This window comes from Ascaphus truei, assembly GCF_040206685.1.
Source record: "Ascaphus truei isolate aAscTru1 chromosome 2 unlocalized genomic scaffold, aAscTru1.hap1 SUPER_2_unloc_2, whole genome shotgun sequence".
Taxonomy (NCBI): domain Eukaryota; kingdom Metazoa; phylum Chordata; class Amphibia; order Anura; family Ascaphidae; genus Ascaphus; species Ascaphus truei.
This window is the reverse complement of record NW_027453816.1, coordinates 163,445-180,311: the sequence shown is the minus strand read 5'-3', so window position 1 is coordinate 180,311 and position 16,867 is coordinate 163,445. Positions and strand designations below refer to the sequence as shown.

General features: G+C 54.1%; 1 protein-coding gene across 3 annotated transcripts in view; it reads right to left on the bottom strand.

The window, feature by feature from the left end:
• Window positions 1-16,867, bottom strand: part of LOC142473263 (voltage-gated inwardly rectifying potassium channel KCNH2-like) — a 219,014-nt gene that overhangs the window by 56,948 nt on the left and 145,199 nt on the right. For all 3 annotated transcript variants that reach the window (XM_075580454.1, XM_075580455.1, XM_075580456.1), the window contains one exon: window positions 5,955-6,357. In XM_075580454.1, the coding sequence (XP_075436569.1) occupies window positions 5,955-6,357 (403 nt within the window). The remainder of the gene's footprint in view (window positions 1-5,954; window positions 6,358-16,867) is intronic.

Genomic DNA, 16,867 nt, shown 5'->3' with positions numbered 1-16,867 from the left:
ACTTCCCACCACGATGGGCCAGTTCTACCTCTACGGTTTCCATCTTGCAGTGTGTGTGGTTTATATGTATATGATATCAGTGTATCGATTAGTGTGTCCCTTAGGTACTTCTGTTCACATTGTGACCGGCTGGTGTTGCTGATCCAGGGAACACGTTTCCCTGGGATCCCACCTGACACTCTCCTTGCATTAGCCTGATATCTGTGTTTTTGAGGCTTCTCCATGTTGGCTTTATTTTTGTTAAATAAAGCATGACACGGTGTAGTATATCATGTGTTGTTGTTCATCTGAGGTTGTATTCACCTAATTTTAAGACCTGCTAAGGAACAGATGATTGTTATTATTACACGCATGTCCTAGATCAGCACGGGGGAGCGGGTCAGCACAGGGAACGGGTCAGCACGGAGAATGGGTCAGCACGGGGGAGCGGGTCAGCACGGAGAATGGGTCAGCACAGGGAACGGGTCAGCACGGGGGAGCGGGTCAGCACGGGGGAGCGGGTCAGCACGGGGAACGGGTCAGCACGGGGGAGCGAGTCAGCACAGGGAACGGGTCAGCACGGAGAATGGGTCAGCACGGGGGAGCGAGTCAGCACAGGGAACGGGTCAGCACGGGGAACGGGTCAGCACGGGGGAGCAGGTCAGCACGGGGAACGGGTCAGCACGGGGGAGCAGGTCAGCACGGGGAACAGGTCAGCACAGGGAACGGGTCAGCACAGAGAATGGGTCAGCACGGGGAATGGGTCAGCACGGGGAATGGGTCAGCACGGGGAACGGGTCAGCACGGGGAATTGGACCTCCGTGTATTCTGTAAAGTAATCCAACAATTAACAATGGTTCCCAACACTCTGTCTTAGCGTTACTCTGACGCAGGAGAGGGAAATACCGCCTGGAAATAACGCCATGTTAGTTATATTATACTGGGGCAGCGATGGTTCCCAGCACTCTGTCTTAGCGTTACTCTGACGCAGGAGAGGGAAATACCGCCTGGAAATACCGCCATGTTAGTTATATTATACTGGGGCAGCGATGGTTCCCAGCGCTCTGTATAAGCGTTACTCTGACGCAGGAGAGGGAAATACCGCCTGGAAATAACGCCATGTTAGTTAAATTATACTGTGGCCTAAAAATCAGCAATGGCTCCCAGCGCTCAAAGCACGAGTCAAAAACTTCATTCATCAAATAGGAATATTTTAGTCAAAGAGCGAGAGATCAATATGAAGACAAATATGAGAAAGCAGTATCACAAAGCACTACGTATGACAGAAGGATGAGGAAGTATGATGTCACACTTTGATGTGAGAATGAAACGCTTAAATAATTCTTGCAATGTCTGCCAGCGCGTCCTGCGAGAAATGTTTAACCCTTAAACCTCCGGTGTCACGATGCGGATGACAGAATGTTATCTGCACACAGCCCTCGCCTCTCTGACCTTGAACACGTACTGCAGTCTGACTTTGAGACTTAAAAATTGGATTTCCCAAAACAAACTGTTTCTAAACACTGACAAGGCTGCAACAATGATATTTGGGACCAAGGCTACATTTCTAAAGCTTCCAGTGAAGGAGCTACAGTACAGAGCTAAACCAGCTCTAATACCGTCCTAGCCCCTGTCACTAGTTTTAAATACCTGGGCTTATGGTTTGACTCCCACTTAACATTCGGGATGCACATTGATACCCTGACAACCAAGACCTATGCCAAACTAGGTGTACTTTACAGGAACAAATCCTCCCTAAGTCTCCTGGTCAGAAAGCTTATCGCACAGCAGATGCTAATGCCAATTATTGACTATGGAGACATAGTATATGGCTCTGCTCCTCAAACCCACCTTAGCAAACTTGACATCCTCTACAATTTAATTTGTCGTTTTGTTCTCCAATGCAACTACAACACACATCCCTGCGAAATGCTCAAAGAACTAGATTGGTCATCACTAGAGTCTAGGCGCAAAGTTCACCTTTCCTGTCTCACCCTCAAATACTTTCTGGGCAAGCTACCCAGCTACCTGAACAAGCTCCTCACCCCTACCACATGCAGCACCTTTCACCTGAGATCAGACTCCAAAAGACTGTTCATGGTCCCAAGGCTCAACAAAGTATCCGGCCGTTCCTCCTCTTACCGTGCACCCCAAAACTGGACCAACCTACCGGAGACTCTCACATCCAGCACCAGTTTAAGTTCTTTCAAATCTAAGGCTATCTCACATTTTAATCTGGTCTGTAACTGCTACATACGCCTATAATATATGTAGCCAGGTCCCCCTCTGGGCTTTCCCCTGCCCTTCTCTACCTTCCGATAGGCGTGGGAGAGGTGCGGGTGTGTCTGGCGGGTGACGGTGAAGGGGAGGAGGCGATCGTGTCGCCGGCGGCTCCCTTTGCAGGGCGCCGCCATCTTGTGTAGAGATGCGCATGTGCAGAACGGCGGCAGCCATTTCAGCTAGCGCATACGCAGGAGAAGGTTGTGAGTGCGGCGGCCATCTTGCTACACCTTTGCGCATGCGCAGAAGGTTCCCCGCGATGGCCATTACACCCAGGAGCTCCGCATGGGAACTACAGCTCCCGGCAGCCTCAGGGGCTGTTCATCACATGGCGCGAATCAGCTAATAGGGCTGCAGGATTCCCCCTGCAGGAGATAGATACATTTGGCGCGCTGAGAAGCACGCCAGTCGGAGATGGGATGCCAACAGGGTAGGGTGTATGTGTGCAGGGTTCTGTGACTCCTGTACTAGGCCAGATTACCCCCAGTAGGCCCCGACTCACCTCAGCTTGTGGTTACTACAGGGACTGGCCCATAAGATAGGGACACTGCCTCTGTAGCATTATTAAGCAAGGGACACAGTCAGGACTCGGCTGCATCCTGATTACAGGTGGTCTGGGACCAGACACCTGCTGCACAGAGACTATCTTCACGGTGGGACACTCCAACCGGATACCACCCCACGCGGAGGCGGACTCATCGCGGACGACTTCATCGCTGGATCAGTGGATCCAATCTACCTTGTTCTCAGCGCCCCCGGGTGCTGGAGCACCCGGCAGGTACCTAATTACACTAAGTGCACCAACTCTACACCTATTCTTGTGGGCAGCGCTGTCTCACACATTGGGGTGGATGTGGGACTCTAAGGACACGTGTTGGGTACACAGTGGTGGGTTACGGCCGTGTGAGGCTGGCATTATAAACTGTGTGTTATTATTATTGGTTCCTATGCTGGGCTCCCTCTCAGGTGGAGGCGCTGCACCGAGACTATTATTATATCACCCCGGGCTCCCCGGGGCGGAGGCTTAGGCTCTACGTGAGCCAACAGGTAGTGGCAGCACCAGTAGCCTTATTGTTTAGGGGGAAACAGGGATACATATATATTATCTTTAACTGTGCATGCAATGTCTTGTATATAATGTATACCCTGTTCATTTATGTAACTGTATCTGTAACCATGTATCATAACTCTGTGCCCAGGACATACCTGAGAACGAGCGGTAACTCACACTGTATTACTGCCTGGTAACACATTGTATAAATAAATAAATTCAGGTGCTGGGCTCAGGTGGCTGGGCTTAGGTGCTGGACTCAGGTGGCTGGGCTCAGGTGGCTGGGCTCAGGTGGCTGGGCTCAGGTGGCTGGGCTCAGGTGGCTGGGCTCAGGTGGCTGGTCTTAGGTGCTGGACTCAGGTGGCTGGGCTCAGGTGGCTGGGCTCAGGTGGCTGGGCTCAGGTGGCTGGGCTCAGGTGGCTGGGCTCAGGTGGCTGGGCTCAGGTGGCTGGGCTTAGGTGCTGGACTCAGGTGGCTGGGCTCAGGTGGCTGGGCTCAGGTGGCTGGGCTCAGGTGGCTGGGCTCAGGTGGCTGGGCTCAGGTGGCTGGGCTCAGGTGGCTGGGCTCAGGTGGCTGGGCTCGGGTGGCTGGGCGATGAGGTAGCAGAATAATGAGCGCCAGGAACTTTTGTCATACAACTGTCATGTATTCGGGTCCCCAGCACAGGGAGCGCTCACACGCGTATTAATAACGTTGTACTGTGTTTTATATCAGACATACATGAACAGTTCTTCAATCAGCGTCCAATCTTAACACGTGACCAGAGGAACATTTACTTAGTGGCTGTAAGTGTGGGACCCGGCTCCCCTGTTGCTTTGGGATCATCATCAGTGTTAATCTGATTACTGGGGGCCCCCCACGGGACTCCTGGTGGGTCTTTCTTTCGTGACCCAATACCTTTTGCCTGTTTGGGAACGGCCACTTCCATACAGACTGGTGAGGAATGTTAGCTCCTGATCCGCAGTTAGCGCTGATCCGCCGGCACCCGGGAGCCCTCTTTCCTGAGGCCCTCTGTGGCGTGCCGTATTCCTTTATATTACTTATTCAGGATTCCATTCCGTCTTTCGGGGATCCTAACCCAACGGGTACTGTCTCTACCTACAGTATAATAAACAGGGGCCTGGTCTACACTATTACGTTACAAACATTACTTATCTACTCTCCCCGAGGCTCCTCTCCTCATCACCTCCGGGAACCTAACTTTCTCAAGCCTTGCCCTTCCCTTATATACTCTCTGTGATGTCATGATACCATGGCAACACAGGGTTGGGCCTTACACACGCTAACAATGCCAGTAACCTTTTAGGAGATGGGTTATATTTTCTACTATTTGTTTGCATTGATCTCTCACTCTTTTTCAGTAAAATATGCCTTTTTGATGAATGAAGTTTTTGACTCATGCTTTGAGTGCTGGGAACCATTGTTCATTTTTGGACCACAGTTATGTACGATTTAACTAACATAGCGTTATTTACAGGCGGTTTCCGTATCCCCTCAATATCAACATGAGTTAAGGGATAAAGCTACTTCTGGGTCTGAATCGGAGAAACGCTGAGACATACTTACTGTCCCGTTATTGGAAAATAGTGCAACCTTATGCTACAATAACATGGCATCAAGCCGCTGAGAATGAGCAGTGGTACGGCTGCTGTGTTTGCATATAACGAGCTTAGAGGACACATGTTAACCTCGGGGAACACCGCGGCTCTCCCTGTTATAAGGCCGGATTTCCTGCAGCTGTGTGGCGCGAGCGCTGAGAGTCCAGGCACAAAATAACATCTCTTTCTTTGCTTGAGTGTGCTCACGTGTAATAAATCAGGCCCGTGGACCAGGCGTCTCACACCCGCCACACATTGTGAGCCACGAGTCGCACGCTGCAGCAGTTGTGATACAATACATCAGCGAAAATGACAAGCTCGGGTGTGGAATTCAACGTCTCCAATGAGTATGTCGGTCACGTGACCTGTCCTACTGACACTTCCCGAGTCACACGATGTAAGTACTGAACCTCGAGGCCTTAATGCTATGAGATTCTATGAAGTAATCAACCAAAACCCACTGGCTGCAAAACATGGCCAAGAACAGTGCCAAGCTCATCAAATAAAACCAACTATGATTTCAAAGGGAATATTTTCAGTCACTTAATGTAGTATCTAGTTTTCCAAGCAGGCGACATTTATACGGATTCCCCTAGAGTTTGGTAAATGTTTCCCTATACAGATAAAGCCGACGTTATTACAACCGCTGGGGCGCGGCGACCAGACGTACACAGCGCACCGGCTTTGTGGGAGAAGGATGCTGGGTATACCGAGCTAGTTCACCTGCGGGAGCAATAACTCTGCCTACCGAGGTACCTCCTGGGCTACTAATGGCCCAGAGGGCGTGACTGTTCAAAGGAGAAGATCCACCAACTTGAGTACATGCAAAACAGAGCTTCCCCAATGAAGGACCTCCTGTCCCGTGATCCTGTCACTAGGGCATCACAATGAGACTGCACAGGTGGTTTTCTCCTTTACATGGGAATACAGAACCAGAACCTGCGTGGGAATGAATGGAGTGACTCTGATCGATCGTACTCGTCTCTAACGGCAAAGAGTGTGTATGAAAGATCAGTGAGTGTGTGTCCCCCCCATCATGTACTCACATCCAATTAGCATGACGCAGATGGAAAATATCTTCTCCGAGTTGGTGTTGGGTGACACGTTTCCGAAGCCCACACTGGTCAGGCTGCTGAAGGTGAAGTAGAGGGCGGTCACATACTTGTCGTTGATGGAGGGCCCAGACTTCAGGTTACTGCTGTTGTATGGTTTCATGATCTGGGTGCCCAGGGAGTAGAGCCAGCCGATGGGACGATAGTCCTTGTCATAGTGCTCCATGTTACCAATGGCGTACCAGATGCAGGCCAACCAGTGAGCGATGAGGGCAAAGGTGCACATGAGGAGGAAGAGCACAGCCGCTCCATACTCTGAGTAACGGTCCAGCTTACGGGCCACTCGTACCAAGCGGAGGAGGCGAGCGGTCTTCAAAAGTCCAATCAGGGTGGTAGTCTGGAAGTGGTAGAAAGGGGTCAACAGAGGAGGGAGGAAGAGATGTGGTAAGCGAGAGAAATAGAGTAAAGAGGGGAGAGAGAGAAAGAGGAACATCAGAGAAGGAAGAGGGAGAGGGAGATAGAGAGAAGAAGTACAGGGAATAGGAGAGAAATAGAGAAAAGAGGAGAAAGAGAGGAGAGAAAGAAAGAGGAACATCAGAGAAGGAAGAGAGAGAGAGAGGGAAACAGAGAGAAGTACGGGGAATAGGAGAGAAATAGAGAAACGAGGGGAGAGAGAGGGACACAGAGAAGTACGGGGAATAGGAGAGAAATAGAGAAAAGAGGAGAAAGAGAGGAGAGAAAGAAAGAGGAACATCAGAGAAGGAAGAGAGAGAGAGGGAGACAGAGAGAAAAAGTACAGGGAATAGGAGAGAAATAGAGAAAAGAGGAGAAAGAGAGGAGAGAAAGAAAGAGGAACATCAGAGAAGGAAGAGAGAGAGAGAGGGAAACAGAGAGAAGTACGGGGAATAGGAGAGAAATAGAGAACAGAGGGGAGAGAGAGAGAGGAGAGAGTGAGAATGATAGGTAGAGGGTTCAGGGTAACAGAGAGAGGGAAGAGAAAGAAAATGAGTGGTTAATAAAGAGGGAATAAAGTATACTGTATATATAGTCCATGGGGTATATTCTATAAGCTCCGAGATCGCTGATCCCCACTGCCTGGGATGGGAGCCCGGTGAAGTCAATGGGACTTCCATGTAGGACCTCACGGATCAGCAATATAGGAGCGTATAGAATATACCCCAGGAGTGTACATGTCTATATGGACACTGGTCTAGCAGAGATTCTTTTAACACTTTGAGCACAATCAATCAACGCAAACATATGAAGTACTGTTTATCCTAGTTACTGCGTGTGTCATTCTGATTTTATATATACAGTGTTGTAACAGGGGGCCTTCCTCTGTAACTAGCAGAGAAACCTGTGTGCGGAGAGCTTGAGCCCAGCACTGAGCAGGTTAATTCAGAGCAGACTGTCCTAATTAACCTGCTCAGCTGGCTCGTTACTCCTTTAAAAATCCTGCAGCATTCACTGCAGAGAGATCTCTAGTGCAGGGAGACACCCGGGACAGCCGGAGAGATTACACTGAGACTACGTCTCTCTCACCCAGGGAGACACCCTGAGACTGCTGGAGAGATCACACAGAGACTACGTCTCTCTCACCCAGGGAGACACCCTGAGACTGCTGGAGAGATCACACAGAGACTACGTCTCTCTCACCCAGGGAGACACCCTGAGACTGCCGGAGAGAACACGCGGAGACTACGTCTCTCTCACCCAGGGAGACACCCCGAGACTGCCGGAGAGATCACGCAGAGACTACGTCTCTCTCACCCAGGGAGACACCCTGAGACTGCCGGAGAGATCACGCGGAGACTACGTCTCTCTCACCCAGGGAGACACCCGGGACAGCCGGAGAGATTACACTGAGACTACGTCTCTCTCACCCAGGGAGACACCCTGAGACTGCTGGAGAGATTACACAGAGACTACGTCTCTCTCACCCAGGGAGACACCCTGAGACTGCCGGAGAGATCACGCAGAGACTACGTCTCTCTCACCAAGGGAGACACCCTGAGACTGCTGGAGAGATCACACAGAGACTACGTCTCTCTCACCCAGGGAGACACCCTGAGACTGCTGGAGAGATCACACGGAGACTATGTCTCTCTCACCCAGGGAGACACCCTGAGACTGCCGGAGAGATCACGCAGAGACTACGTCTCACCCAGGGAGACACCCTGAGACTGCTGGAGAGATCACACGGAGACTATGTCTCTCTCACCCAGGGAGACACCCTGAGACTGCTGGAGAGATCACACAGAGACTACGTCTCTCTCACCCAGGGAGACACCCTGAGACTGCCGGAGAGATCACGCAGAGACTACGTCTCTCTCACCCAGGGAGACACCCTGAGACTGCTGGAGAGATCACGCAGAGACTACGTCTCTCTCACCCAGGGAGACACCCTGAGACTGCTGGAGAGATCACACAGAGACTACGTCTCTCTCACGCAGGGAGACACCCTGAGACTGCTGGAGAGATCACGCAGAGACTACGTCTCTCTCACCCAGGGAGACACCCTGAGACTGCCGGAGAGATCACACAGAGACTACGTCTCTCTCACCCAGGGAGACACCCTGAGACTGCTGGAGAGATCACGCAGAGACTACGCCTCTCTCACCCAGGGAGACACCCTGAGACTGCTGGAGAGATCACGCAGAGACTACGTCTCTCTCACCCAGGGAGACACCCTGAGACTGCTGGAGAGATCACGCAGAGACTACGTCTCTCTCACCCAGGGAGACACCCTGAGACTGCTGGAGAGATCACGCAGAGACTACGTCTCTCTCACCCAGGGAGACACCCTGAGACTGCTGGAGAGATCACACAGAGACTACGTCTCTCTCACCCAGGGAGACACCCTGAGACTGCTGGAGAGATCACACAGAGACTACGTCTCTCTCACCCAGGGAGACACCCTGAGACTGCCGGAGAGATCACGCGGAGACTACGTCTCTCTCACCCAGGGAGACACCCTGAGACTGCCGGAGAGATCACACAGAGACTACGTCTCTCTCACCCAGGGAGACACCCTGAGACTGCCGGAGAGATCACGCAGAGACTACGTCTCTCTCACCCAGGGAGACACCCTGAGACTGCCGGAGAGATCACACGGAGACTACGTCTCTCTCACCCAGGGAGACACCCTGAGACTGCTGGAGAGATCACGCAGAGACTACGTCTCTCTCACCCAGGGAGACACCCTGAGACTGCTGGAGAGATCACGCAGAGACTACGTCTCTCTCACCCGGGGAGACACCCTGAGACTGCTGGAGAGATCACGCAGAGACTACGTCTCTCTCACCCAGGGAGACACCCTGAGACTGCCGGAGAGATCACGCAGAGACTACGTCTCTCTCACCCAGGGAGACATCCCGAGACTGCCGGAGAGATCACACAGAGACTACGTCTCTCTCACCCAGGGAGACACCCTGAGACTGCTGGAGAGATCACACGGAGACTACGTCACTCTCACCCAGGGAGACACCCTGAGACTGCTGGAGAGATAACGCAGAGACTACGTCTCTCACCCAGGGAGACACCCTGAGACTGCCGGAGAGATCACACGGAGACTACGTCTCTCTCACCCTGGGAGACACCCTGAGACTGCCGGAGAGATCACGCAGAGACTACGTCTCTCTCACCCAGGGAGACACCCTGAGACTGCTGGAGAGATCACGCAGAGACTTCGTCTCTCTAACCCAGGGAGACACCCTGGGACTGCCGGAGAGATCACGCAGAGACTACGTCTCTCTCACCCAGGGAGACACCCTGAGACTGCCGGAGAGATCACGCAGAGACTACGTCTCTCTCACCCAGGGAGACACCCTGGGACTGCCGGAGATATCACACAGGGACTACGTCTCTCTCACCCAGGGAGACACCCTGAGACTGCCGGAGAGATCACGCAGAGACTACGTCTCTCTCACCCAGGGAGACACCCTGAGACTGCTGGAGAGATCACGCAGAGACTACGTCTCTCTCACCCAGGGAGACACCCTGAGACTGCTGGAGAGATCACGCAGAGACTACGTCTCTCTCACCCAGGGAGACACCCTGAGACTGCTGGAGAGATCACGCAGAGACTACGTCTCTCTCACCCAGGGAGACACCCTGAGAGTGCCGGAGAGATCACACGGAGACTACGTCTCTCTCACCCAGGGAGACACCCTGAGAGTGCCGGAGACATCACACGGAGACTACGTCTCTCTCACCCAGGGAGACACCCTGAGACTGCCGGAGAGCTCACACAGAGACTATGTCTCTCTCACCATGGGAGACACCCTGAGACTGCTGGAGAGATCACGCAGAGACTACGTCTCGCTCACCCAGGGAGACACCCTGAGACTGCCGGAGAGATCACGCAGAGACTACGTCTCTCTCACCCAGGGAGACACCCTGAGACTGCCGGAGAGATCACGCAGAGACTACGTCTCTCTCACCCAGGGAGACACCCTAAGACTGCCGGAGAGATCACACAGAGACTATATCTCTCTCACCCAGGGAGACACCCTGATACTGCTTGAAAGATCACGCAGAGACTACGTCTCTCTCACCCAGGGAGACACCCTGAGACTGCCGGAGAGATCACGCAGAGACTATATCTCTCTCACCCAGGGAGACACCCTGAGACTGCTGGAGAGATCACACGGAGACTACGTCTCTCTCACCCAGGGAGACACCCTGAGACTGCTGGAGAGATCACACAGAGACTACGTCTCTCTCATCCAGGGAGACACCCTGAGACTGCCGGAGAGATCACACAGAGACTACGTCTCTCTCACCCAGGGAGACACCCTGAGACTGCTGGAGAGATCACGCAGAGACTATATCTCTCTCACCCAGGGAGACACCCTGAGACTGCTGGAAAGATCACGTGGAGACTACGTCTCTCTCACCCAGGGAGACACCCTGAGACTGCCGGAGAGATCACGCAGAGACTACGTCTCTCTCACCCAGGGAGACACCCTGAGACAGCTGGAGAGATCACACGGAGACTACGTCTCTCTCACCCAGGGAGACACCCTGAGACTGCCGGAGAGATCACGCAGAGACTACGTCTCTCTCACCCAGGGAGACACCCTGAGACTGCCGGAGAGATCAGACGGAGACTACGTCTCTCTCACCCAGGGAGACACCCTGAGACTGCTGGAGAGATCACGCAGAGACTACGTCTCTCTCACCCAGGGAGACACCCTGAGACTGCTGGAGAGATCACGCAGAGACTACGTCTCTCTCACCCAGGGAGACACCCTGAGACTGCTGGAGAGATCACGCAGAGACTACGTCTCTCTCACCCAGGGAGACACCCTGAGACTGCCGGAGAGATCACGCAGAGACTACGTCTCTCTCACCCAGGGAGACATCCCGAGACTGCCGGAGAGATCACACAGAGACTACGTCTCTCTCACCCAGGGAGACACCCTGAGACTGCTGGAGAGATCACACGGAGACTACGTCTCTCTCACCCAGGGAGACACCCTGAGACTGCTGGAGAGATCACACAGAGACTACGTCTCTCTCACCCAGGGAGACACCCTGAGACTGCTGGAGAGATCACGCGGAGACTACGTCTCTCTCACCCAGGGAGACACCCTGAGACTGCTGGAGAGATCACACAGAGACTACGTCTCTCTCACCCAGGGAGACACCCTGAGACTGCCGGAGAGATCACGCAGAGACTACGTCTCTCACCCAGGAGGACACCCTGAGACTGCCGGAGACATCACACGGAGACTACGTCTCTCTCACCCAGGGAGACACCCTGAGACTGCCGGAGAGATCACACGGAGACTACGTCTCTCTCACCCTGGGAGACACCCTGAGACTGCTGGAGAGATCACGCAGAGACTTCGTCTCTCTCACCCAGGGAGACACCCTGGGACTGCCGGAGAGATCACGCAGAGACTACGTCTCTCTCACCCAGGGAGACACCCTGAGACTGCTGGAGAGATCACGCAGAGACTACGTCTCTCTCACCCAGGGAGACACCCTGAGACTGCTGGAGAGATCACGCAGAGACTATGTCTCTCTCACCCAGGGAGACACCCTGGGACTGCCTGAGAGATCACACAGAGACTACGTCTCTCTCACCCAGGGAGACACCCTGAGACTGCTGGAGACATCACAGAGACTACGTCTCTCTCACCCAGGGAGACACCCTGAGACTGCTGGAGACATCACACAGAGACTACGTCTCTCTCACCCAGGGAGACACCCTGAGACTGCTGGAGAGATCACGCAGAGACTACGTCTCTCTCACCCAGGGAGACACCCTGAGACTGCTGGAGAGATCACGCGGAGACTACACTGGCGACACACTTTATTCGAGCTTGGCTAGTCCCACGAATTCGGGTATACCCGGGTGTATTGAGGTTTGTGACTGTTTTCTGCCCGAGTACATTGAGTTATTTTCCAAGCAGGGATTGAAGCATTTTATTCCCGCTGGCTGCAATACTGCACAGTATATATATATAAACTGCATTACAATTCATGAATTTATGCCATCTGGTAGACACGCGAAGCATTGCAGCCTATTAAATCCTAATCATTATCATTTAACAGATCAGCCGCCCATCAGCCAGGCATGAACCCAGGCTGGGAAGGCAAATGCAACGGGGCTTGTCAGAGGTTAGGAGTGGCGCATTCCAGGTATCTGCCAGGTACATACCGGGTATTTGCTCGAATAAAGTGTGTCGGTGCAGTACGTCTCTCTCACCCAGGGAGACACCCTGAGACTGCTGGAGAGATCACACAGAGACTACGTCTCTCTCACCCAGGGAGACACCCTGAGACTGCCGGAGAGATCACGCAGAGACTACGTCTCTCACCCAGGAGGACACCCTGAGACTGCCGGAGAGATCACACAGAGACTACGTCTCTCTCACCCAGGGAGACACCCTGAGACTGCCGGAGACATCACACGGAGACTACGTCTCTCTCACCCAGGGAGACACCCTGAGACTGCCGGAGAGATCACACGGAGACTACGTCTCTCTCACCCTGGGAGACACCCTGAGACTGCTGGAGAGATCACGCAGAGACTTCGTCTCTCTCACCCAGGGAGACACCCTGGGACTGCCGGAGAGATCACGCAGAGACTACGTCTCTCTCACCCAGGGAGACACCCTGAGACTGCTGGAGAGATCACGCAGAGACTACGTCTCTCTCACCCAGGGAGACACCCTGAGACTGCTGGAGAGATCACGCAGAGACTATGTCTCTCTCACCCAGGGAGACACCCTGGGACTGCCTGAGAGATCACACAGAGACTACGTCTCTCTCACCCAGGGAGACACCCTGAGACTGCTGGAGACATCACACAGAGACTACGTCTCTCTCACCCAGGGAGACACCCTGAGACTGCTGGAGACATCACACAGAGACTACGTCTCTCTCACCCAGGGAGACACCCTGAGACTGCTGGAGAGATCACGCAGAGACTACGTCTCTCTCACCCAGGGAGACACCCTGAGACTGCTGGAGAGATCACGCAGAGACTACGTCTCTCTCACCCAGGGAGACACCCTGAGAGTGCCGGAGAGATCACACGGAGACTACGTCTCTCTCACCCAGGGAGACACCCTGAGAGTGCCGGAGACATCACACGGAGACTACGTCTCTCTCACCCAGGGAGACACCCTGAGACTGCCGGAGAGCTCACACAGAGACTATGTCTCTCTCACCATGGGAGACACCCTGAGACTGCTGGAGAGATCACGCAGAGACTACGTCTCGCTCACCCAGGGAGACACCCTGAGACTGCCGGAGAGATCACGCAGAGACTACGTCTCTCTCACCCAGGGAGACACCCTGAGACTGCCGGAGAGATCACGCAGAGACTACGTCTCTCTCACCCAGGGAGACACCCTAAGACTGCCGGAGAGATCACACAGAGACTATATCTCTCTCACCCAGGGAGACACCCTGAAACTGCTTGAAAGATCACGCAGAGACTACGTCTCTCTCACCCAGGGAGACACCCTGAGACTGCCGGAGAGATCACGCAGAGACTATATCTCTCTCACCCAGGGAGACACCCTGAGACTGCTGGAGAGATCACACGGAGACTACGTCTCTCTCACCCAGGGAGACACCCTGAGACTGCTGGAGAGATCACACAGAGACTACGTCTCTCTCATCCAGGGAGACACCCTGAGACTGCCGGAGAGATCACACAGAGACTACGTCTCTCTCACCCAGGGAGACACCCTGAGACTGCTGGAGAGATCACGCAGAGACTATATCTCTCTCACCCAGGGAGACACCCTGAGACAGCTGGAGAGATCACACGGAGACTACGTCTCTCTCACCCAGGGAGACACCCTGAGACTGCTGGAGAGATCACGCAGAGATACGTCTCTCTCACCCAGGGAGACACCCTGAGACTGCCGGAGAGATCACACAGAGACTACGTCTCTCTCACCCAGGGAGACACCCTGAGACTGCCGGAGAGATCACACGGAGACTACGTCTATCTCACCCAGGGAGACACCCTGAGACTGCTGGAGAGATCACACAGAGACTACGTCTCTCTCACCCAGGGAGACACCCTGAGACTGCTGGAGAGATCACACAGAGACTACGTCTCTCTCACCCAGGGAGACACCCTGAGACTGCTGGAGAGATCACGCAGAGACTACGTCTCTCTCACCCAGGGAGACACCCTGAGACTGCTGGAGAGATCACGCAGAGACTACGTCTCTCTCACCCAGGGAGACACCCTGAGAGTGCCGGAGAGATCACACGGAGACTACGTCTCTCTCACCCAGGGAGACACCCTGAGAGTGCCGGAGACATCACACGGAGACTACGTCTCTCTCACCCAGGGAGACACCCTGAGACTGCCGGAGAGCTCACACAGAGACTATGTCTCTCTCACCATGGGAGACACCCTGAGACTGCTGGAGAGATCACGCAGAGACTACGTCTCGCTCACCCAGGGAGACACCCTGAGACTGCCGGAGAGATCACGCAGAGACTACGTCTCTCTCACCCAGGGAGACACCCTGAGACTGCCGGAGAGATCACGCAGAGACTACGTCTCTCTCACCCAGGGAGACACCCTAAGACTGCCGGAGAGATCACGCAGAGACTATATCTCTCTCACCCAGGGAGACACCCTGAGACTGCTTGAAAGATCACGCAGAGACTACGTCTCTCTCACCCAGGGAGACACCCTGAGACTGCCGGAGAGATCACGCAGAGACTATATCTCTCTCACCCAGGGAGACACCCTGAGACTGCTGGAGAGATCACACGGAGACTACGTCTCTCTCATCCAGGGAGACACCCTGAGACTGCCGGAGAGATCACACAGAGACTACGTCTCTCTCACCCAGGGAGACACCCTGAGACTGCTGGAGAGATCACGCAGAGACTATATCTCTCTCACCCAGGGAGACACCCTGAGACTGCTGGAGAGATCACACGGAGACTACGTCTCTCTCACCCAGGGAGACACCCTGAGACTGCTGGAGAGATCACGCAGAGATACGTCTCTCTCACCCAGGGAGACACCCTGAGACTGCCGGAGAGATCACACAGAGACTACGTCTCTCTCACCCAGGGAGACACCCTGAGACTGCCGGAGAGATCACACGGAGACTACGTCTATCTCACCCAGGGAGACACCCTGAGACTGCTGGAGAGATCACACAGAGACTACGTCTCTCTCACCCAGGGAGACACCCTGAGACTGCCGGAGAGATCACACAGAGACTACGTCTCTCTCACCCAGGGAGACACCCTGAGACTGCTGGAGAGATCACACAGAGACTACGTCTCTCTCACCCAGGGAGACACCCTGAGACAGCCGGAGAGATCACACAGAGACTACGTCTCTCTCACTAAGGGAGACACCGAGACTGCTGGAGAGATCACGCAGAGACTACGTCTCTCTCACCCAGGGAGACACCCTGAGAGTGCCGGAGACATCACACGGAGACTACGTCTCTCTCACCCAGGGAGACACCCTGAGACTGCCGGAGAGCTCACACAGAGACTATGTCTCTCTCACCATGGGAGACACCCTGAGACTGCTGGAGAGATCACGCAGAGACTACGTCTCGCTCACCCAGGGAGACACCCTGAGACTGCCGGAGAGATCACGCAGAGACTACGTCTCTCTCACCCAGGGAGACACCCTGAGACTGCCGGAGAGATCACGCAGAGACTACGTCTCTCTCACCCAGGGAGACACCCTAAGACTGCCGGAGAGATCACACAGAGACTATATCTCTCTCACCCAGGGAGACACCCTGAGACTGCTTGAAAGATCACGCAGAGACTACGTCTCTCTCACCCAGGGAGACACCCTGAGACTGCCGGAGAGATCACGCAGAGACTATATCTCTCTCACCCAGGGAGACACCCTGAGACTGCTGGAGAGATCACACGGAGACTACGTCTCTCTCACCCAGGGAGACACCCTGAGACTGCTGGAGAGATCACACAGAGACTACGTCTCTCTCATCCAGGGAGACACCCTGAGACTGCCGGAGAGATCACACAGAGACTACGTCTCTCTCACCCAGGGAGACACCCTGAGACTGCCGGAGAGATCACACAGAGACTACGTCTCTCTCACCCAGGGAGACACCCTGAGACTGCCGGAGAGATCACACGGAGACTACGTCTATCTCACCCAGGGAGACACCCTGAGACTGCTGGAGAGATCACACAGAGACTACGTCTCTCTCACCCAGGGAGACACCCTGAGACTGCTGGAGAGATCACACAGAGACTACGTCTCTCTCACCCAGGGAGGCACCCTGAGACTGCTGGAGAGATCACACAGAGACTACGTCTCTCTCACCCAGGGAGACACCCTGAGACAGCCGGAGAGATCACACAGAGACTACGTCTCTCTCACTAAGGGAGACACCGAGACTGCTGGAGAGATCACG